A 23,532-nucleotide genomic window follows, 5' to 3' on the forward strand; every position below is an offset into this window, starting at 1 on the left:
TAATTTTGGTGTCATTGTCATATTGTACTTAGTTATGAAGACACATGTTTTGTGTTTTGTGTTTTGCATGGTAAGAATAACATGATGTTGTAACTGTGCATATAGCACCTGGACCGAAAGAGACCATAAATAATGCTATTAACAGCTTTACTCCTTTTAAGATACTATCAGCTTAAAGATGGTGAAAAAAGTGATAGTGTTTGACACAATGTCATTAATTCATGTTGTTGATTTATTTCAGAGTATAGAGATCTCTTTCATCTTTGGTATATCTCTTTGTTCCATGGTGTTCCTAATTCATAAAATTCAGCTTCCTGAAAATTAAATAGAAGTCAAACTGATAAAGAAATTCTGACTGCTGAATTACAAAACTAATTCAGCTGCGCTGTATTGATGAAATATTAAGATGTGTATGAAGCCTAATGTTGCACATACAAACACCTTTACACGTTTGTACAACATACAGTTTGAAGATTAAATCCCAGAACTTGATTTTCATTAGGTTTCTCTGTGAGTGTGTGTGTGTGTGTGTGTGTTTTTTCATGATAAACCTATATCTGACTAAAACAACAGAATTCATATAAATATTGTTAATAACATCTTTTTCCCCAACACAGATACAATAGCAGAAAGGAGTGCGCTAAGAGAACATGTGTATCCTAAGCTGAGAGAATTCTGCAGGGAGAACTATGGGCTGGAATTTCAGGTAGGTCTTGTGTTGAATCTTTGCATTACTTTTTCTTGAAATTAAGTCTATTTAGAACAGATAACATTCTTAAATATCATTGGTAAAATAGAAAATTGCAAAAAATGTATTTCTTATGTTAATTGTATGTTATGTTAATTGTAATGAGATCCTGCTGGATCTCCTCTTTGTGAACACAGAAGAACTGGTGGAAGATGTGGCAGTTGGAGGCCGACTAGGGCACAGCGATCATGAAATAAGAGAGCTCTCTATTCTTAGACAGGCCAGGAGAGGGGGCAGCAGAACTGACATCCTGGACTTCCAAAGGGCTGACTTTGTCTTGTTTAGGCACCTGCTTCACAGGATCCCTTGGGAGACGGTCCTGAAGGGTATAGGGGTCCAGGAAGGCTGGGCGCTCTTCAAGAAGGAAGTCTTAATGGCTCAGGAGCAGGCTGTCCCCAGGTGCTGTAAGAGAAGCCGGCGACAGAGAAGACCACCCTGGCTGAACAGGGAGCTTTGGCTGCAACTCAGGTTAAAAAGGAGAGTTTATGGCCTTTGGAAGAAGGGGCTAGTGACTCACAGTGATTACAAAGAGGCTGTGAGGCTATGCAGGGCGGAAATCAGGAGGTCTAAAGCCCAGCTGGAAATTAATCTGACTTCAGCAATCAAGGATAACAAGAAATGTTTCTATAAGTATGTGAGCAGCAAAAGAAAGACCAGGGACAGACTCCATGCCCTGCTAGACGCAGGAGGAAACATGGTAACAAGTGATGAGGAAAAGGCTGAGGTGCTTAATGCCTTCTTTGCCTCAGTCTTTAATAACAAGACTAGTTGTACTGAGGGAATCCAGCCTCCTCAGCCAGAAGACAGAGACTGGGAGAATGACACCCCCTGCCCCCACCCCCCCCTGCCCCAGTCCAGGAGGAGACAGTCAGTGACCTACTGCATCACATAGACATACACAAGTCTATGGGACAGGATGGGATACACCCGAGGGTGCTGAAGGAGCTGGCTGGGGTGCTCACCAAACCGCTTTCCATCATTTACCAGCAGTCCTGGCTGACCGGGGAGGTCCCGACAGATTGGAAATCGGCCAATGTGATGCCCTTATATAAGAAGGGTCAGAAGGATGATCCGGGAAATTACAGGCCTGTCAGCTTGACTTCAGTGCCCAGGAAGCTGATGGAGCAGCTCATCCTGAGCACCATCATATAACACATGTGAGACACCCAGATGATCAGGCCCAGCCAGCATGGGTTTAGGAAAGGCAGGTCCTGCTTGACAAACCTGATCTCCTTCTATGACAGGGTGACCTGCTTATGGGATGAGGGAAAGGCTGTGGATGTTGTCTACCTTGACTTCAGTAAGGCCTTTGACACCGTTTCCCACAGAATTCTCCTGGCAAAACTGGCTGCTCGTCGCTTGGATGGGCACACGCTTCGCTGGGTAAAAAACTGGCTGGATGGCCGGGCCCAAAGAGTTGTGGTGAACAGAGTTAAATCCAGTTGGCGGCCAGTCACGAGTGGTGTCCCCCAGGGCTCAGTTTTGGGGCCACTCCTGTTTAACATCTTTACTGATGATCTAGATGGGAAGATCAAGGGCACCCTCAGTAAGTTTGCAGATGACACCAAGTTGGGTGGGAGTGTTGATCTGCTCGAGGGTAGGGAGGCTGTACAGAGAGACCTGGACAGGCTGGAGCGATGGGCTAAGGACAACTGTATGAGTTTCAATAAGGCCAAATGCCGGGTCCTGCACTTGGGCCACAACAACCCCCAGCAGCGCTACAGGCTTGGGGAGGAGTGGCTGGAGAGCTGCCAGTCAGAGAGGGACCTGGGGGTGTTGATTGACAGCTGGCTGAACATGAGCCAGCAGTGTGCCCAGGTGGCCAAGAAGGCCAATGGCATCCTGGCTTGTATCAGAAATAGCGTGGCCAGCAGGGACAGGGAAGTGATCTTACCCCTGTACTCGGCACTGGTGAGGCCGCACCTCGATTACTGTGTTCAGTTTTGGGCCCCTCACTACAAAAAGGACATTGAATTACTCGAGCGTGTCCAGAGAAGGGCAACGAAGCTGGTGCAGGGTCTGGAGCACATGTCGTACGAGGAGCGGCTGAGGGAACTGGGGTTGTTTAGTCTGGAGAAGAGGAGGCTGAGGGGAGACCTCATCGCCCTCTACAACTACCTGAAAGGAGGTTGCAGAGAGCTGGGGATGAGTCTCTTTAACCAAGTAATAAGTGATAGGACAAGAGGTAATGGCCTCAAGTTGCACCAGGGGAGGTTTAGACTAGATATTAGGAAGTATTTCTTTACAGAACGGGTTGTTAGGTGTTGGAATGGGCTGCCCAGGGAGGTGGTGGAGTCCCCATCCCTGGAGGTGTTTAAGAGTCGGGTCGACATAGTGCTGAGGGATATGGTGTAGTTGGGGACTGTTAATGTTGGGTTGATGGTTGGACTGGATGATCTTCAAAGTCTTTTCCAACCTAGTCAATTCTGTGATTCTGCGAATTTATGTACTTAAATTATTTTACAGGCAGATTTGAGGTAAATTCTTAATAGATTAAAAAACCACATGGTTTTACAATGCAACATTGCACTGGTGGTAAAAGCAATATGGCAACAAACTGACAACTTTCACATTAGAAACTTAATGAAACCACCTCTATTTTAGATATTCAAAGTATTTAAGAAATAATGTTACATCTGAATTACCATGTTGTACTTCTAGAAACCATACTTAAGTTAATACAACCTATTTTTAATTTCACATAATCATCACTGAAGTAGCACCATCTGTATATTCACATAATTGCTTTATCTACTCTAACTACGGGTTTGTCTTCCACTGTAATGTGGAAAATCATTTAACCAGGTGAATATTTAAACTGATTAACAAAATGAATTGAATGTGGAACATTTCTATTGTGATTATATACTACGGAATTTGCTTCCTTTAATGTCAATTGTAAAATTCCCATTGCTAAAGTCAGTTCATATTTTCCTTTGGGTTATGGAAGACGTAGACCCATTCACATCTTTGGTAAGAGCCAATTGGTAATAAATAGCAGTTGCATTTGACTTAAAAAAACATGAGTTTGGCATCACAATTAAAGTCACTGGTACTTTTAAATCAGATAATCCTAATCCACAGTCCAGAGAAGTCCCATATATGTCAGCAGGCCTGGAACTGGCCCTCTGTTAAGAGAAACAAATACAGCATGCAATGTTGTAAAAATGTTCTATTTTTCAAAAATTCTGGTTCTACATCCTCAAACTTCCTCACATACTAGTATTAACCTCCCATCTTAGTGACCCCAAAAACTCAGCTCTCCCGTGTGTAGCTTACTTGGAAACAACTAATGCCTTTTATGCAACATCCTGTTCCTCCCAGTGTATTATTCTTGGTGCACATGCAGCTGGTTTTTAATCAAAATAACAAGTTCTTAAATTGGGATATTTGGTTTTAATTCCCTGAGTCACAGTGGAGTTGCTGAATCTGCATGGTGGTAAATTCCAGAGTGATTTTTGATTATGGCTATAAAAGAACTTCATCTGAAGGTCCTAGCTCATCAGCTGATTGGGAAGTCCCAGCTGCAGTGGTACATGCAAGGAATAGCAAAAGATATTTAAATAATAACGCATTTTTCTCCTGTTACTATCATGTGATATTAAAGGAAAATATAAACTGTTTCTCAGTCATCTTTGAGGAGACATCTCAGTGACAGGAGGGAAATCTCTCTTCCAGGTAGATCATAATCCACTGAATTCTTTGTGAGAGGAAACATATCTTTCTTCAAATGGATTGTAATTTAGTCTCTATGGGAGGAATAATTAAGTTTACTCTAGTTGATATTCATGGAAGCAAATTATTTCATTATATAAGTTCAACACCAGGAGCATCCTTAAGTGATATGAGGTCTGAGAGACAGCTCCACTGACACATTTCTGAAAACAGCTAGAAAGCTATCACATTGCTGTGGAAGCAAAGTAGGAAAATTTGTACAAAAAATTACCAAGAGGAAGTGGTAAAGCATTTTGGAGGAGGCTCTGAGGTAGTCTTTATCAAAACTTTTTTTTTTCCTTTTCCATACCTGATACACTGAGTTTCTTAGGTTAGCACGCAAAATCAAGACTACAGTTTTTAGTGCAGTGATGTCAAGAAAGTATTATGTACTTTTCAGGTACAGGGATAAATTTATATTTCCCTGTACAGACCAGAACACATAACTTTTCATCCTGGTATGTAATCTTCTACTGACCAAACAAGAACTACCTTGTGTGTGACTACCACAAATGCACTATAATACAGGGTGTCCTGAAGACGCCTTCTTCCTGAGAAATCAAATGAAATTCGAGTACGTTCATTGCTCCAGCTTCCGCTGAGTCATCTGGTTGCACTGATAAGTGTTCCAGTTGTTGCAAAGCATGAGATCTGCCAGGCATCCTCAAGTTGGTGGGAGCTGTTAGGGAACATAACCACCATGTGTGTGGAAGCACAACTGAATATATTTAATCACTCTATGAATTTGTTTGCTCGATGGACTTCCTTTTCCATTGAATCAGAAAACATTTCTGAAAAACAGGTGTGGGTGAAGACAGAAAACAAGTAAGCTAAGAAAAAGACTTCCAGAGTGCATGGTGTTTTGTACCTGAAATACAGTATTTTTTTAGGAGAGGACAGAGATGTTAAAGTAGTTGTAATAGAAAATTTTTGGAGGATAACTAACTATAGTTAATTAGCAGCATACTTTTTTCTTCTTGGGAACAATGAACTGTTTCAAATCATTTTCACCATGTGATACATGCTAGAAGAAAAGTGGAATTTTGCATGAATGAAATTTTTTAGTGTTTTTTTTAAGCACTTGGAAGTGATAAAGATAAAATTATTTCATTTCCTTAGAAAAATCTGTGAAACTGTAAGATTGGTAGGATAAAAGCTAAAATAAGCAAAAGGAAACACTGAATTATGAATGAAAAGTCTCCGTTAGGTGACTAGTGTGGAACTGAACTAGACCAGTGTGTAAGACCACTGCGTGTAAGTTGCTCTCGCACAGTGCACTGGTTGTCATCTCACCTTGGCAGCCTTACTGAAAGTTAGAGTGGGTGTTTGTCACACAGTTTTTCCAAATATAAGTAAAAACCTACTTCAACATTACATACAGTTGTCTTCTTGTTTCATTTCTTTAATTTTGTAAATCCTATTTATTTTTAGCTAGCATAAAGATAACTGATAAGCCTCTCATTTTGAAATTCTTGGTGCCTTTAGAGGTTTGATGGCTAAAATATTTCTTCTTGCAGGACAAAATTATAACATGTTAAGATACGCTGTGCCAAAATTGTGTTACCTAATAAAAATAATCTATAACGTTATAACACATAGAAGGCAGCTGCTGAGCTCCTACAATATCTGCTATTCCAGAGAATTTCCTCTTCACATTTAGAGTTAGCATGATTTCTGAACAGTTAATTAAAATAGAAATTGCTTTTATGTTTTGGATGAACTTGAGCAGCACAATAAATTAATTCAACCGGTAATTCAAATATTTTTGACTGTATGCTGAGATGCTCTAATTTTATGACTGGAATACTTAAGCTCTATCATACGACATTCAAGTAATCAGACACCTGAATACAATATGAAGTTCAATAATGAAGTCATATAAATAAATAACAGAAGAGAGAGAGGAAGAAGGAAACAGTTTTTTCCTAATCAGACTAAAAGAGAAGAGGACAGAGAAGAAATGAGTGCAAATGAGGGAGACAGGAAGGCTGTTTGAGATGCAGTTTTATAAAGCAGAAGCTGCTTGTTCCAGCAAAATTTTGAAACAGAGTTTCTGTAAAAAATAAAGATATTGAGTGCATTTTCTTGGCAGTGTAAGCTATAATGCATTTTATACATTGGGCTATTTCACTCATCATCAGTCAGGCGGTACATTGCTTCTCATGTTTGGCAACAGTGTGCCTACACCAGCAAACACTGACATGCATCCCAAACTTTTCTGGCAGAGATAACCAATGAGACTGTTGGTAGTAAAATTAAACATGGACATAAATGCTTCCAGGATTAGGTCTTAAACCCTGGCATTTATTTCTCAAGGACATTAACCAGCTGTAAACTGGTGAATTTTACTTTTACATCAACCCATTATTAGTTCTTATATTAGGTCTTCAGGCTGATTTTATGATCTGTTTAGACAACAGCTAGTTTTGTGGTTCTGTTTCTTATGGAAACAGCTTAGTGCTTCCACGGTACAAATAATATTACAATAACATCATAATATATGTATGTCTTAATACAATTTTAATTACTTTTTTAACTATCCATTTGGACTTTTTTTCGAGGTACATACAGGATGCTAACAATCAATAGTAGCTTGAATGAGAGAGTACTAGCAGGTACCATAACTTTTATTCCAAAAGAAATGCATACATATGATCCCTGTTCTTTTAAATTCAATTTCCCACAGTAAGAATTCAGCCTTTTGGTTAAAATATGAAGTGAAACCACACTTCATCACTTAATTTCTTCAAGTAAGTTTAACATCCATATTCCAGTTTCTTCCAGGAGTTTGTTTGCAACTAATTACCATCACAAAACTGAGTCTGTAGCTACAAATGAAAGGCTGGACAGCAAGCTGTCTGCCATTGCATATCTATACAATCTCTGCTTCCAAAGTAACAAAGGCAGCTAACAAAGGAAGTACAATAGTACAGAACTGCACATATTCTTTCCTTTGAGCCATGTGCACAGGATAAATTTATATCCTGTGGATACAAATGACACAGGGTGTCAAGTCATCATCCTTACAGTGATCCACAGCAAAACTCCCTTTAAATTCCATGGAGCCAGAATTTTATCAATGCTTTTGTCATTATTCTTACCTATCCATTATATGCAATCCAGTAGCAAATAAAGGCTATATCAAATCAAGATCTTGTCATGCTAATCTCTGCAAAAAAATATGAATATGAAATGAGAGACTGTCCCAGGAGGGACTATCTGGGAGGGAAAATAAGATGCTTGAACTGTCATTTACCTAAGGAAACCCTGACAGTCAGTGTAAGGACTGGATATAGACCTCATTGCCTTTTACTGCAGTGCAGAGCAACACTTGGCAGTACCTGAAATGCTGACAAAGCTAACTTTTAATTTGATAGGTAGAAAGGGCATTTGATAAAATAACAATGTTGTGTACTATTTTTCAGGTCATAGACTTATACTGGGGAGTTGGAGCAGATGAGTGGGACAGTCCTGAGCTGCAAAAGACTCGTATGAAGCTGTTAGAAGATTGCTTGAAAAGTTCTGCAGGTCCATGTTTTGTTGTGGGTATAAAAATAATGTTTTACTTTACAACAAAAATACAATGATGTTAGCTATCCTAACATGTGTGATTCAGTAACAATATATTATTTTCTTATTTCTAAAATATTTTATATTCTCACTGTACATTTGCTATACTGCATCCAAATGTTTCTCTATACAGCACTGTCGATTAACAGTGATTACTCAGTATTAGTGGAGAGGAAAGAAGGATCTTTCATGATCAGTCCCCATAGCAAGATGGGTTTGGAAACCAGAAGGTACGACTATACTACTATCACTACAGAATTATGGACTACTTGTTTAGGGAGGCCACCATTAATTAATTCTTGGCACTTCTCACACATGTGTTATTGGCTGGCCTAGAAGGACTTACAAAAGCACAGTGGTGGCAAAGAATTATCTGCTCTGATTTGCATTTTGCTGGTTTGTGTTGTAAACCTAGGACAAGTTAGCATGCCAGGTATTAGAGTGTGAAAAGACTGGAGGTCAGTGACAACCTGAGGAGGCTCTGAGTCTTTGTGTTTTTCCTACTCTCTGCTGTCTCTTTACTGTTGTCAGAACAAGTGTTGCTTTTAGGATTATTCAAGAGTCAGTAAAGCTGGCAAAAAAGATAGATCTTCACTGGCTACTTCACCTGCTACTCTCCTTTGACAGCTTTAATTCCAATTTATTAATCTATGTGTTGATGTTAGACTTCAATGGAAAACAATTTTAAAACCATGGCCTTGCTATTCTAAATGTTATTTTCTATAATATATTTGCTAAGCAAATAATTTAGAAAAGGTAGATTTCTCCTCTATACCTGAACGTAGCTAAGTGAACTCTAATTCTTAGACTTGTCATAATAAGGCAGAGAAGAGTTCTGAAAAAACTGCAAGTCCTTGATTTTTTTTTAAGGGAAGAATTTTAAAGATTTAGTGAACTGAAACCACAGAATCCCATGGGGATGGAAGGGATACAAAACTGCCTGCTGTGAAAACGGGAGATCACTTCTCTCCATGCCAAAGATTAGACAAAGAGCAAGCTGTAGCATGTATTGTTCTGTACTTTTATCACACCCTCACAAACATCTTGCTGGCTCTGTTTCATTCACCTGCTTGCTTCACTCAGTTATTAGCTTCAGAGACCGGCAGAACAAAAGCTGTCCTTAGCACTTGACCATAAAGAGCCCCATGCTTGGCGTACTGACTCTGGACTGGGTTTGATGCTGTCGTAGCACTTTTTTACAAGCGCACACTGGCCCAGATCTCTAGAGAGTTTGAGTAGTTTCCATCTTATGTGACTAAATTTAGTTTTCTGGGTTTATTTTTCTACTTTTTATCTGCCCTTTGATGAAAAAACAGAGTTGGAACAGAAAGGCGTGGCGTTTTTCCTGTAGCAACACCCAGTGTCTTTAGACATGAATGTTCTAAAATCTCTGACAGTGAAGGAAACCTCATCATGTACCATTGCTGCATATTTTAGCAGCTCAGAATTTTGAAGCTGTTAAGAATTGCCTGCCTGATATTGTTACCAAGGAAAGAAATCAAGCCAAATCACAAATTCTAAACAGAACAAAACAGTTAGCAAAGAGGTTGCAGTGAGCCAACAACTTCAGTATTTATTCCAGGTTTTCCAAGTATGGGCCAGAGTAATAGCTCTCCCAATGACTAGACTGGCAAAACTACAGAAATCTTTTTATGCACATTTGTTTTTTGCTTTGTTGTACCTTAGTGGGATGGGGTTTATTTCATTTACAACACAAATTGAAGATGATTCTACTCCAACAAGCATAATTAGTTTTAATTTATAGTAACATAATTAAAAACTGACTTTGGCACTGCAGGCTTTGGGCAACTTCCCATTTCTTGAGAAAGTTCTATAAAATGTGCCATTTCCATTCAGCTGGGTATTTTTTTTACTTTTCAATTACCACATCTTTAATTCAGACACTGATCTGGGATTAAATTGTACTACTCAAAATTAACTAGCAGATATGGATTGATTTTAGAAAGTGTTTCTTTATGCCACTTTGTGCCTGCATCGTGATATCAGATGGAGAGAAAATGAAATTCAGTTCTTAAATTAGTGTGGAGCATAGGTTGGAAGTCCTAAACTTTTCTTCAGATATGAAACAACAAAATCCAAATGGACACATCCATAAACAAAGGTGGAAGCAGTTCTGAAAAAAGTGGGTAGTTAATTTCCTGTGACACTGTCTTTGGGAATGTACAGTCCCACTCTTACCTATTACCTGAGCTCTATCAACACTTGATGCAATTAAGGGAGAGGGGAGTTGTTTGGGCTTTGGGTAGGTTGGTTTTTTGTTTGGTTGTTTTTTTGCTGTGTAAAACCGATGCCTATTACACATGATCTTTTAAAAACTCATAGCCTTTACTGTAGGTAAACAATACTATGCTGGTTTTGATCTACAGAATAATTTACCAAGATTTATTTATGAGGGGAAAAGTACTATTTCTGTAGGAAAAATACTCTCCGTACAAATTTTTTGCAGAAATCATACTGTTTGTCTCAGGAATCTACATGGGGAGATTGAAATGCAGTATATTTATTAAATTGTGAACCGCTTAAACTCTGCATTGCATAACGATACCAATGACCAAATACATTCAGTGCATCACTGGAACCTTTACGTTTTGTTGGGTTATGTTTCCTAGCAAATTCATAAGAAATGGCAATACAGACAGGATGGTAGAGTGACAATCAAGATTATATTATTATCCCACAGCTAGTATTCATCATGAACAGGATTCATCTATTATGGATCTAGTTTCGATACCTTTAACAACTAATAGAAAGATATAGGTACCTCCAGTGATACCTGAGTTATCTTCTGGATGGCTGTTTCTCCATTAACAGCAAGGAAACACTAGGGAGTTAGATTTAGGTGCTAATTTAGGAACCCAAGTACAGTGTCTGATATCAGTTAAGGCCTTGAGCTATTTAGGGTGTCATTAGACTATAGTGATTATTTGCGGAGTAGGTTTACTGTCTTTTTATTGGGGTTCCCTAACTAATACTCCAGTACTAACCTGCTGTTGATTACACCTTAGTACAGATGAGAGAACTAGCAGGCTTCTCTGCACTTCTCTTCAAACACACCCTGCAAGTTATAACACGTGGGTGCTCTCTTCCATCTGTGCAGCACCACACAGTCGCTGCCTGAACTGCTGTTCTTGCATAACTATGTACTGAAAAATTGTAAAATGAAAGGGAGAAATGGAAACAAAATGTTAGTTTGTCACCTGTAATGGTTTGCTCAGTTAAGTATGTTTGGGTTTATACAAACCTAAGAGATTCTCTCCACCCATCATTCAAACCATCTGGTCCAAAGAATAGTAAAAATATTTTCTACCTACTCAGAACAGACATTATAGTTTACATTATCCCTCTCAAATTATTGACAGTTTAATATTAATTTCAGCATTAATGAACTATTAAAAAAGACAGCATTATAAAATTGGGATTCCAGTACAATTTTAAAATAATATTAGCAATTTACAATATTTGGCATGTCCTTAAATCATCCTGATGGTGAATTGAGGAGTGAAATGTTTTTTACATCTCTGGATCTTTTTGTTCCTACAGTACAATGCATGCTTTAATCATTCCATGAAGTACACTGCTACTTGGTTCTCTTTGCTTAGTACAAATGGTTGATAATGAATTCTGAGTGCATTCCAGCTCAGAGAAAATTCCAAATTATATTACTCCAGCTCTGCTGAATCTCCTCAACTCCCATTTCAGTTTTGGTGTTACTTTAGGGTTTATTCCTAATGTGAAAACTGAATATATACAGGTTCTTGAACACCTGAGTTACATTCTGCTTTTGCTCTCCTGGGAAAATTGCCACACATTTTAAGTTAGAGAGGCTGAAGTCAATCAAATGTGTCTATAGTAAAACAGCCAGTTTAGGGGGTATGATAAACACCCAGTGCTCTTTGGGAATTCAGTAGAAGTTACACGTGCTTGGTACATCTCAGAATTTAATTTTCCTCAAAGAAGCAGCTCTATGTAGTTTCTAAGTGAATGAGAAGAAATAGCTGGAACCAGACATGATACAACAGCCCACCTCTTCCAATAAAGTATATTCCAAGAAATAAATATCAAACTATCAATTTTCTTCTCAATCCACATCTGAATCAAAACCTGTCCAAGTAAGAACTCCCTCTAACATAAGTGGATTTGGGGTCATACAGCATATCAAGAATGGCTCCATAGGACTTGTTGGCAGTAATCTGTAGTGAAGTATATGTCTGCAGACACTAATCCTGTTTTAGATGGACTTGGCCAACAGGAAAGATTTTTCTGTGAATGTCAAAGTAGAGCTTTGTATCTTTTTTTAAATCCTTCAAAATAGAAAAAATGATTAAATTTTAAAGACATAGTATGCAACTTTCCCCTCGGCAAACCTTGGTCTTCTTTCACAGCCTCCAGAATAACAGGCAAAGGATGTATATCCCTTTCCATGTTTGTCTCTGAACAACACATATACACACAGAGTGGAATCAAGCACGGGGTGATTTTATATGATTAAGCTATTGTAACTGAGTTCCTGGGTCTGCTTTAGGGCTGGGAATGTAGGTTCCTGTGAATCATCTCTCATTCTCTAAATCTAAAATCTAGGGTCTAAAAATGCTTACCCATTTCTTAAATATATCCCATTGAAAATAGCTGCAAGATTCATCAAGCAGCTTTTCCATGGAACATACAAACTGCATGGTTTTTGATGTAGTCTTAGAATAGCTTACATTTTCAGCCTACGGTCAGAAGATTGTACATAGTTTCTGCTAAGTCACTGTATTTCTTTTTCTTGACATAAATAGAATTTTTTGTGCTTCCTTCCAGAAGGGTTAAGTATTATATTTAATATAAATGACCATATCAGTGAGAACAAGGTTAGCATGAACTCAGATTTCCATCATTCTATGTATAATGTGTAGAGGAAGAAATAGGCTGCATGGGATTTATGAGATTTATTTTCTCTTGACCCTCAAGAGCTTCACCAAACCATCTTCTGAAGTAGTATTGTAATCCACTAGATGTAATGGTCTGTTCTACAAATGAAACTGTAGATCAGAAAGCCAACATCAGCTATTCTGCAGAAGTGGGGCAGGGGGGAGGGGGAATCCTAAACCTTGCAATGCTACTTCTGTGTAAAGAAACAGCATACTTTACAGTATTTAGCAGACAGTCGGTAAGTTCAAAGAGAGATCTTAATGCTGTTGCTTGCACGTAGTATATATACCTTCCCTTTTCTCCAATACAGAGACTCACTTCAGGGATCCTTTGGTTCTCCAGTAACAGACCCAGAAACAAAACACCTACCCACAAAGTAACTAGTTCACTTTTCAGTCCGATTGCTGTTAAACCCAGCTAGCAGTAGCTGTGCTTGGTTTTTTTAATTAGAGTGTATAATTTCACAGGATCCTTTTTTCTTCAATGAAAGATACTAATTTACAAAAGCAAAATAAGATGGTATCAGTGTTATTCATAGCAATACTGGTATGCATCCATAAGGTATTGCCTCTTTTCTCTTAAAATATTTGCTTTCAGTGCAAGGTGCTTTTTTTGGAGTTACTGTTCTGTTATCTTGCCATGTAGCAACTAATTATCATATGCTTCTTTCTTTCATAACTGGAAAACCTCACCAGTAATTTTTTATTCCATTCCATCTTGAAAAAATGAAACAGAAAATACTTGCTTAGAATGCCATGGAGACTGCAGTTATTATAAGTAAAGTATGTGTTCTTTTCTTGTTAACTCTTTTACATAGTATAGAAATTACTTTAATGCTTAAAACTGTTCCAAAAAAATTTAGAATAGTAGTGCTACTCATTGCTGGAAAAACAGCTCATTACCTGGCCACATACTTTTGCAGAGCATATACTCTGCCTCTCAGTCATGCCATTGCATGACATAGGCAAGATAGTGTTTTTACTGAGAGGAGTGTCATAAGCTGATGTTCTTTGCTATATTTCATTAAATTCCATGGGATTTGCTACAGAACTTTTAAACATTTGGCTAATGACTTGACCTATTACCTGCAGTCAGTATTTAGTATTTAGTGCTTGTACACTTACAATTAATTTTAAGTCTGACTGATTACCTTTTAGTTAAAAATTAGTGTTAGAAAAGGCCTGAAGATACCCCAATATAAAACTACTATAGGTAAGGTTTTATTTTGATCTATTCCATTCTTGAAGTATGGCAAGTGAAAACTAAGAGGATTTATAAAGGTGATTTTTTTCATCTGTATTATAAATAGAAAACTAATGTTGGGTAGTTTTGAAGAACAACAGTTTCTGAAATGTGGCAGTTGTGAAGCTGGCGTTATGAAAAGCTGGTTTTATATTTCATATAAATTAAATTAGTAGGGTTAGCATTCTCATTGTAATATTTGGTGATGTGAATTGGCTGTAAAGGTTGTTGACACTCTGAATACTTTAAGTAATGGTGGTCTTCATAAACCGTAACCTCTGTCAAGTGCATAAGAGGTGTGGTTTATGAAGCCAAGGAAAGCTTTAATCTCTGTTATCACAGTGCTTGCCTTAGTCTTTTTCCTTCAGTTTAGTTTCTTGGAAGATCCCTTCCACATTTCTACTTTCTCTCCTTAACTGTTATTACAGTTTAGATTATTAGTTTCTTCTCATAGGAACTAGTTCCATTCATCCTGCAGCTATGTTACAGTCCTTTCTAGCCTTCTCCAAATTTATAGCAATTTAAACATAAAAAATGATTTTTCCACTCATGTGAAAAGTAAGGAATGTATGCATGTCATTTAAGAACATACAGAAGGGACTGATACTTCTACATCAGTCAAGTTTACTGGGCCATCGTACTGCTAGCATTGTTGGGGAAGGAAAATTATACTCCTTGTGCAAGCAATTAGCTAATAATTTCTTTTAATCTTTGAAGGGCTAGATTGATGAAGTGTTTATCTGTTCAGAGTACCAGCCACCACTGTCCCAAATAACAAGCCCTAAAACCCATGTCACCTGGCTTGGAAAAAATAATGTTTTGTTACAACTGGCACATAAGGATACAAAAATCATAAATAAAAGCATCAAAATCCAGGAAGTAGTCAAAATAAATAATATAGGCCATTCCACATGTACTTGCAAAGCAGATTTGATGTTACGTTATGCTATTTGTTTTGTGTACAGTGATTAAAATCTGGGTGCTGTAGAGAGGTGGCATTATAATCTGCTAGAGCTAATGTCCCTTATACTGAAAATTTGCCTTTGGGCCTTCATTTATTTTATATCCCTGCAAAACACATTTATTAACAGTGTTTTAGGTGCTTCACTACACACTCAGGCTCATGGTGACTGTATTATTCTATACAAGTTGTGAAATAATTTTCTTGACATTTAATTACAAAATTTGACTTTCATTTGTAGACTCAATAAATACCAATCTGTTTAGCTCTAATAAGAAGGGGAAAAAACAGCAAAAAGAAATTTGCATTCATATATCATATCATGTTACAACTAGTTTCAGTATTCCTAAAGTTGGGAGGGGTGTTAAAAATTCCATTATACCATCAGTGATCTCTGCCTCTGATAATGCTCATTAATTAACACTTTCTAATACCTTCGTAGTGGCTGTGTATGTTACTGAGAAACACAGCTTAATTATGTTACAGAAAATATAAAATACATAAAATACATATGTCTATTTCCAATAGAGCGTGTGTATGTGCTTACAGTAGGATTTGTATAGATTTTGCAGTCCTTTCTCAGTTGCTGCAACTTTGGAGGTTACTATAGACTAGATGCCTCTCTGTCAATCCCTTAAGTGCCTGATTCATCTCTTCTTGCCATGCTCAACTTTACCTCAATCTAAGCTTTTTGGCTCACCATTTATCACTTAAATACCATTCCAAAATGGGAATTCAGAAACTAAGCAGTGCTTCTGATAAACACTAGCAAGATCATATTTCCCAGAAAATAAAGATATGCCCCCTTCTTTTTAGAGGGTGCATGGGTGCAGCAGGAGGCAGCACCCTTTCCTACATATGAGGCATACCAAAGAGGGCAGTAAGAATGCTGAAGAGTCCTAGTTTCTGACTCCAGGGTTTGGTGTCCAGAAGCCAGTGCCCTGTCCTCCCAGCTGACTACACTGATAGGCTCAGAGTATCTTCTTCCTTTCTGGCTCCTTGATGCCAGTATCCCTGGATGCCTAGTAAAGCACATTAAACAGCAACAGTAGGAGAAGCTTTCCTCTATTAGCCAGACTTCACCTATGAGATGCAAGACAGGTTCTTCCCTGCTTGGGTGAGTGTTGTGATTATTTTACAAAGCAGGGGAGGTTACACCACCATGCCCTCCTCAAAAAGACAAGATTGATCTCCTTGCTGTTTCCAGGAAAGCTACGTTTCCCACTCCCTGTAGGAAGGGCATTGATTTCCACAGACAAGGTTATTGACTCCAGTCTGGGCTCTGTGCTAGTCTTTTATTAAACCTAGCCCTTGCAGTTTGCTTTTCTGCCCAGCTCCACTGTTATGAAGTGTTACGGGACCTGTCAGAGAGTTGACAGGAATCTGGGCTGCAGTAGCAGTTACCTACAAGATTCTGAGCTTTATGTGAGAGGAAAAATGTGCATGTCAAGAAATCTCCCACCCAATTTGAAAAAAAAAAACGCAAAGTCAGAATGATACATTTGTTTGGAGGGGAATCAGAATGAGTGAGCAGCTCAAATCAGTGAGCAGCCAGAGGTAGGCAAAATCTTCTCCAGTCCTTTCTCCACCCTGCTTTTATTCACAGACCTCTTTCCTAATTTTGTTCTTTTTGAGTGATTTTATCACCTGCACCCACACTCAGGGAGAGTAAAGACCCAGCAGTGACAAAGGGTGAAGGAAAAGGCAACAAAGTTAACTAAACTGGTGCTTCATGATCATGTACAAGACAGGAGGAGGAGTGTGGAGGAAGAAGACTATTGATACTTTCACAGCCAGGAGAAAGGAGAGTTCTGATGAAGCAAGGTGTATCAAGGAAGTAGATCATGAATTTCTTCTGAGCAAGCACATTCACTCTGCATCATGGACTCAGCTCCTACCCATTATGTACTGAGAAATTACTCATCATTGTTTCATATCTCCCTACCACTAGGGAAAAGCTTTGAGATTTAAAAATATTGCACTGTGGGTGAAGTTCAAAGTTGAGGGAATTGGTTCATTTACAGCAAGATTCAGCTGCTTGCTTTAATTTTCTGAAAGACAGGTTAAGCATCCAGTAACACCACCATCATTTTCTTTTTACACCTTATGTCAGGAACATTACTCACAGAAAAGACTTCAGCACTTTCACCTCATCCTTCCAGTCAGTTTTCTTACATGGTAGTTCAACAGCCCTTTTTTGTTTTTCGTGGAACTGAAACTAATACCTGTCTCAAGTTTCTGAAATACCTATAGCCCCCCAGTGTACTTCTGGAGTACCTCCAGGGAAAAAAGGAAGAGAGAAATTGGGACATGGCTCTGTGAAATAATGCACAGCAAGATTTCTCAAGCCAAGGAACATAAATGCATATCCAGGCAAGTGGAAAAAAAAATACCTTTCTCAGCACAGAAATGTCTTTATTATGACTTCAGTTTTCTATTCACTTCAGTAATTTCAAGTAAAAATTGTATTTCTTACTTCATGTTTTGCATACTCAGCTGAAGTTCTAAAACTAAATCTATTTACCCATAAGCTTCAATCAAAGGATTGAGGTGTGGACACTATTATCATCACCTAGGTATGGAGAAAAATCAAATGAAAACATTTGATACTGCTCTATGTTTTCATTTTTCCCTTAAAAACTAAACAGGACAAACAATGTAAAGCAACAGTCCCATCCCTGCTGGTACTTGAATACACAAGATCCTTTGCATATCAACACTCAAAATAGAAATGCTTATTTTGCAAGCTATCATTAGCCTCATTTTATAGATAGGCAATCTGAGGCACTGGCAAAAGCATCAGGAAGTTACCAGTTTCCATACTGAGATGAAGCAATAGTGGAAAGAAGATTTAAGAGATCTGCAGCAGCTCTGATGTTCTGTCTGCTGAGTTGCACTGCCTTACAACTCTTGGCAGTAGAAGAAGAATGCAATTCTGAAGGCACTTTAACCTGTACATCCTAGAAATCGCAGATTACTTCATTTTTGGCTTTTTTTTTCATATTTTTGATTTCTAATGGAAGTACTTTTGGGAGACTTAATCTCAGTGCAACATAACTTTTGTCTTTGATCGCTACCATGGACAGGCAAGAAAAGCAGTCAGATGTATTTAGTTGAAGAATATTCTCTCTGTGCTTGTATGAGATCCTCACATGGCACCTCATTACAGATAAAAGGAAAACAAAGGAGTAGAGGCAGTTATTTTCAGGACATCTCCGGACACCAGCTTCTCTGGACCTCCAGCTTCCTAAAACTTGGTTTAGATTGAGTGCATTATTACAGCTTTCTCCATTTTGGTTTCAGTTGTTCAATTCAGTTCAGTTTAATGGCTTGGAGTTTGCCCTAACAAGCAGTTAACATGAATACTCCATTGAGATTTTCAATTAATTCATATATTTGCTTTTCTTCTTACTGAAATAATTAGTGCATTGAAAATAAATTTAAGTAAATATACTTTCCTGGTTTCAATTCAGATGATTCACTGTTGTTTATCTATTAGCATTTTTGCTTTGAGTTTGAGACAAATTGGCTGTTGTTCCCTTAAGGAATAACAAAAAAAATAATACCGGCCATTCTTTTCCATTTGTTTCTGGTAGTAAATTCTCAGTTTCAATTTAGATCATATTTATTTCTCAGAAACAAGGTTCTAGCTAATCCTGTTATTTTGGTTTTCATTTTTTTTCCTAAAACTATCTTTGACTGCGCCTGAACATCTTGTATTGCATAAGTAATTTCTGTATGACTGTTACGATAGAGTTACAATATACTGGCAACAAACCCAAAAGACCTATAGTTGTACTAAATATCTTCGGGTTTTTAAATAAAAGGCCATTAAAAATTGTTAGCCTGACCATTTGTTCCAGATTTTCAAGACATGATTTACCTGTATATTTCATAGAATCATAGCATCATAGAATGGTTTGGGTTTGAGGGGACCTTAAAGACCATCTAGTTCCAACCCCCCTGCCATGGGCGGGGACACCTTCCACTAGCCCAGGTTGCTCAAAGCCCCGTCCAACCTGGCCTTGAACACTTCCAGGGAGCGGGCACCCACAACTTCTCGGGGCAACCTGTTCCAGTGTCTCACCACCCTCACAATGAAGAATTTCTTCCTTATATCTAACCTAATCTACCCTCTTTCAGTTTAAAACCATTACCCCTCGTCCTATCACTACACTCCCTGATAAAGAGTCCCTCCCCATCTTTCCTGTAGCCCCCTTTAAGTACTGGAAGGCTGCCATAAGGTCTCCCCAGAGCCTTCTCTTCCCCAGGCTGAACAACCCCAACTCTCTCAGCCTGTCCTCATCAGGGAGGTGCTCCAGCTCCCTGACCATCTTCATGGCCTCCTCTGGACCCACTCAAGCAGGTCCATGTCCTTCTTATGTTGGGGACCCAGAGCTGGACACAGTACTGCAGGTGGGGTCTCATGGGAGTGGAGTAGGAGGGGGAGAATCACCTCCTTCGACCTGCTGGCCACAATTCTCTTGATGCAGCCCAGAATCGGTTGGCATATTTGGTTATGTCAGTTAAGCCCAAATTTCTGCAGACAAGGAGGGTGAACACACCTACGTGTTACAAATTCCGTGTGCCTTCCCTGACTTGAATGTGCCACCTAGGGAGGTTCACACATGCAAATGCACTGTGTTACCACCTCCAAATTCAATATGAAAGACAGGACATAGAATGTAGCCAGTCTACATATAAAATGGAACATTTCTTATAGTTATGCTAAAGTGATTCTGTCTTCAGTTTGTACATACATATATATATATCAATTGAAAGAAATTGATGGGTATTAGCATCTGATTATAATAAGTATGCTTTTTAGAGAAAATATTTAGAAGAAATTTGAGGTCTTTTAAGCCTGGTGTTAAATAGAAATGTCAATCTTTTACTTGTATTTTTTCTTCACGTGTCTTTCTTTTCTATATAAGTCTGATCTACTGAGTAACACTTTTTATCAGCTAATAGATGTATTAACATCACAGTAGTCAGTAGAGCAAAACCCACATTTCTCTGAGCAAAGTGGCTATTTGACTGAAATGTATGGCTTTAAAGAGGAATAAATTTTTTATTTCATAAGAAAGATTTAACTACAATAGGAAGGAAACCTAGAAGCACAGGCTGAGGAAGCAGGGATTTAGGTCTCTAACCCCAGGTTTCACAGAACACAGTGCAGAGCAAGTGACCACAGGAGAGAGGGGGACTGACTTTGTAGCCCTTTTTGAATTTGTAGCCCAATTTGAATTAAATATGTCAAAAATTTCAACTTGTTCTATATTAATATAAGGTATGGTATTAGGGTTTGTGAACATTTTAGTGATGATATCTGAACTAATAGCATGACATGCACTATGAATCCATCATAGCTCAAGATCAAATCCAAATCTTGTTAGTTTTGTCCTTTTGGTCATTATTGTGACTGTGCCTATCATTTTGATATCTTTCCACACCAAGAATATTAGAATGAAAAAATATGTCCCATCTTAATCTAAACATCAATTTTTAATCTTCATTTAGTAGTAACTTCAGCCTCAGGCTCAACAAAGCTAACAAGACTACTGCTAAGGTTGCTCTGTGTTAATTCTGTAAAATTGTGTTAGATTCAAATGGTTGCTGAGGGTTTTATACATGTTTGTCAGCCTTATAGCTTTAAACAGTTCAATCACATTCAATCTAATGAATCTTTAATTTGTTGCTTTACTGTTAAAGGAAAATGACCCATCAGGTGGGAGATTTTGATTCACTAGTCTGCATACAAAACTGTCTCTTGGTACTGAACATAGTATAAACATTACTGGTCCCTTTAAAAATATTTTCCTATAATAATAATCAAAATTCTGCAATGTTGTTATCACAAATTGAAGTTTTAGGTTATTACTGAAGAATACTGTGATTTTTTCATAAAAGTCTGAAATAATGGTAATTCTTATTTGCAGGCTTAGTATGAAACAACATGATAATTGTGAGAAATTATATTTTCTTTCATTTCTGTTGCTTTATTTTTCTTCATTTTTATATGAAGAAATCAGCATTTACTTGAATGTATAGGGAATATGGAGACAGGGCAGACATTTATAACCCTCAGCAGGCTGTGTGGTGCTGTCAACATGCTGGAGGGAAGGGATGCCATCCAGAGGGAACTGGACAGGCTTGAGAGGTGGGCCCATGTGAACCTCATGAAGTTCAACAAGGCCAAGTGCAAAGTCCTGTACATGGGTTGGGGCAATCCCATGCACAAATACAGACTGGACGATGAGTGGATTGAGAGGAGCCCTGCAGAGAAAGACTTGGGGGTATTGGTGGATGAAAACCTGACTATGAGCCAGCAACGTGCGCTCACAGCCCAGAAAGCCAGATGAATGCTGGGCTGCATCAAGAGAAGTGTGGCCAGCAGGTTGAGGGAGGTGGTTCTCCCACTCTACTTTGCTCTCGTGGAGTACTGTGTCTCTGGGGCCCCCAACATAAGAAGGACATGGACCTGGACCTGTTGGAGCAGGTTCAGAGGAGGGCCATGAAGATAATCAGGGTGCTGGAGCACCTCCCTTATGAGGACAGGATGAGAGAGTTGGGGTTGTTAGCCTGGAGAAGAGAAGGCTCTGGGGAGACCTTATGGCAGCATAAAGGGAGCCTACTGAAAATATGGGGAGGGACTTTTTATCAGGGAGCGTAGTGATGGGACAAGGGGTAATGGCTTTAAACTGAAAGAGGGTAGATTTAGATTAGATAGAGGGAAGAAATTGTTTACTGTGAGGGTGGTGAGACACTGGAACAGGTTGCCCCGAGAAGTTGTGGGTGCCCCCTCCCTGGAAGTGTTCAAGGCCAGGTTGGACGGGGCTTTGAGCAACCTGGGCTAGTGGAAGGTGTCCCCGCCCATGGCAGGGGGGTTGGAACTAGATGGTCTTTAAGGTCCCCTCAAACCCAAACCATTCTATGATTCTATGATGCTATGATTTCCAGAGGCTGTAGCAAGCCTCTGGAATGCAGTTCAGACACTGAAGCCCTTGGAGGAGAAGTTCAATTCAGAGCTTCTCATTTAGGCCTTGAAAGATTTGAGTGTTTTTGTGGTACCCTGATAGCCTACACTTATACAGCCAGATACAAATTTAACCATAACAACACCAAAAGAGTGGAGGGGAGGTGGGTGTTCCCTGGTGCTAGCTAGAAGGAGGTAATTCCAAGCCTCACCTCTGTGTCTAAACGTGGGAAGCCTGTGCATGCAAATACACCCATCCTAAGGCTGTCATGTAGCCTTACAAATAGTTTATTAAGATTCCAGTAAACACATATAGTCTGTTCATAGTCCTTAGTCTTTTTTTTTTACAAGTACCACTGTTAATGGAAAACACACAGTGCATCTAGAGGATGTATTTAGGTGAAGAACTGTTCCCCAGGAACCTGGTGTGTTTATGTGACATAATCCAGCGTTCAAGCATCAGTAGAAAACAGCTGCACTTACTCAGCATGCCTCCTACTTCCAGCATTGGGGTGTGATACTGCAGTCCTTTAGAAAAACAGTATCAGTTACTTCTATCCTTCCCAGAAAAATGAAAAGCAGTTGTGTTTCGATACCTCAGTTCAATGGCCAGTGAAACTCAGCTGTAGATTGAGGCTAGTCTGGAGTTACCAGGAATGACTCCATGAAGTTCTGTACCACATTTACTGGAATATTTTTCAAATGGCTACACAGAGTCAGGTACTAATACCAGAACCTCAGCTAACTTCTCTTGGGACACTAAAATGAACACAGCTGCAGCACAGTGCCTGGGATTGCCCTGCTCTAAATGATAGACCTGCTCAGCACAGTATTTACGATTTGCTGATTCTACTTGTGTAATCAATTCTCTTCTTCATGCCAGTGCTGTTCTTTTTATTCCCTATCCTGTTCCTATTTCTCTTTGTTCTCTTTGTTCACTTGTCACTTCTACTGTATGAGAACATCAAAGACACTAACTCATTTAATTGCCTTTCTAAATGCACATATTCACCAAGTAGGTGCCACAGGTGTCCTCAGAATCTCTGCTCAGCTGCTCCTTAACTTTGCTTTAATTGCAGAAATGCCGACATTTTGGCTAAAACATGGAATCCCTGCTCACACAGGCCACATGAAGCAGTGAGGTGCTGGCATGGCTTCTGCAGCTTCCTTTTTGTCATGGTCCAGTTTTTAAGTTCTAAAACTAAATGTTTTGGTAAATTTAGATCCTTGCATGATGTTCAACTGATGTGTTCCTTTCTTGGTACACCTGTTAGCTTCAGGCTCTCCTAAACACTAGATGTCAACGATAACAAGCTAGACTGTTTTCACCTTGCAGTGCAACATATATTCACTCAGACTTCTCATTCCTCCACACTTCCTCATTCCTTG

The 23,532-nt window shown here is 38.9% G+C and overlaps 1 protein-coding gene across 1 annotated transcript in view; it reads left to right on the plus strand.

Annotated features, from left to right (window-relative positions):
• Positions 1 to 23,532, plus strand: part of NWD2 (NACHT and WD repeat domain containing 2) — a 58,763-nt gene that overhangs the window by 21,388 nt on the left and 13,843 nt on the right. Inside the window, exons 2-3 of the mRNA XM_074865960.1 lie at positions 618 to 706; positions 7,888 to 8,004. Coding sequence (XP_074722061.1) covers positions 618 to 706; positions 7,888 to 8,004 — 206 coding nt within the window. The remainder of the gene's footprint in view (positions 1 to 617; positions 707 to 7,887; positions 8,005 to 23,532) is intronic.

The sequence above is a fragment of the Strix uralensis genome, chromosome 4, assembly GCF_047716275.1.
Source record: "Strix uralensis isolate ZFMK-TIS-50842 chromosome 4, bStrUra1, whole genome shotgun sequence".
Taxonomy (NCBI): domain Eukaryota; kingdom Metazoa; phylum Chordata; class Aves; order Strigiformes; family Strigidae; genus Strix; species Strix uralensis.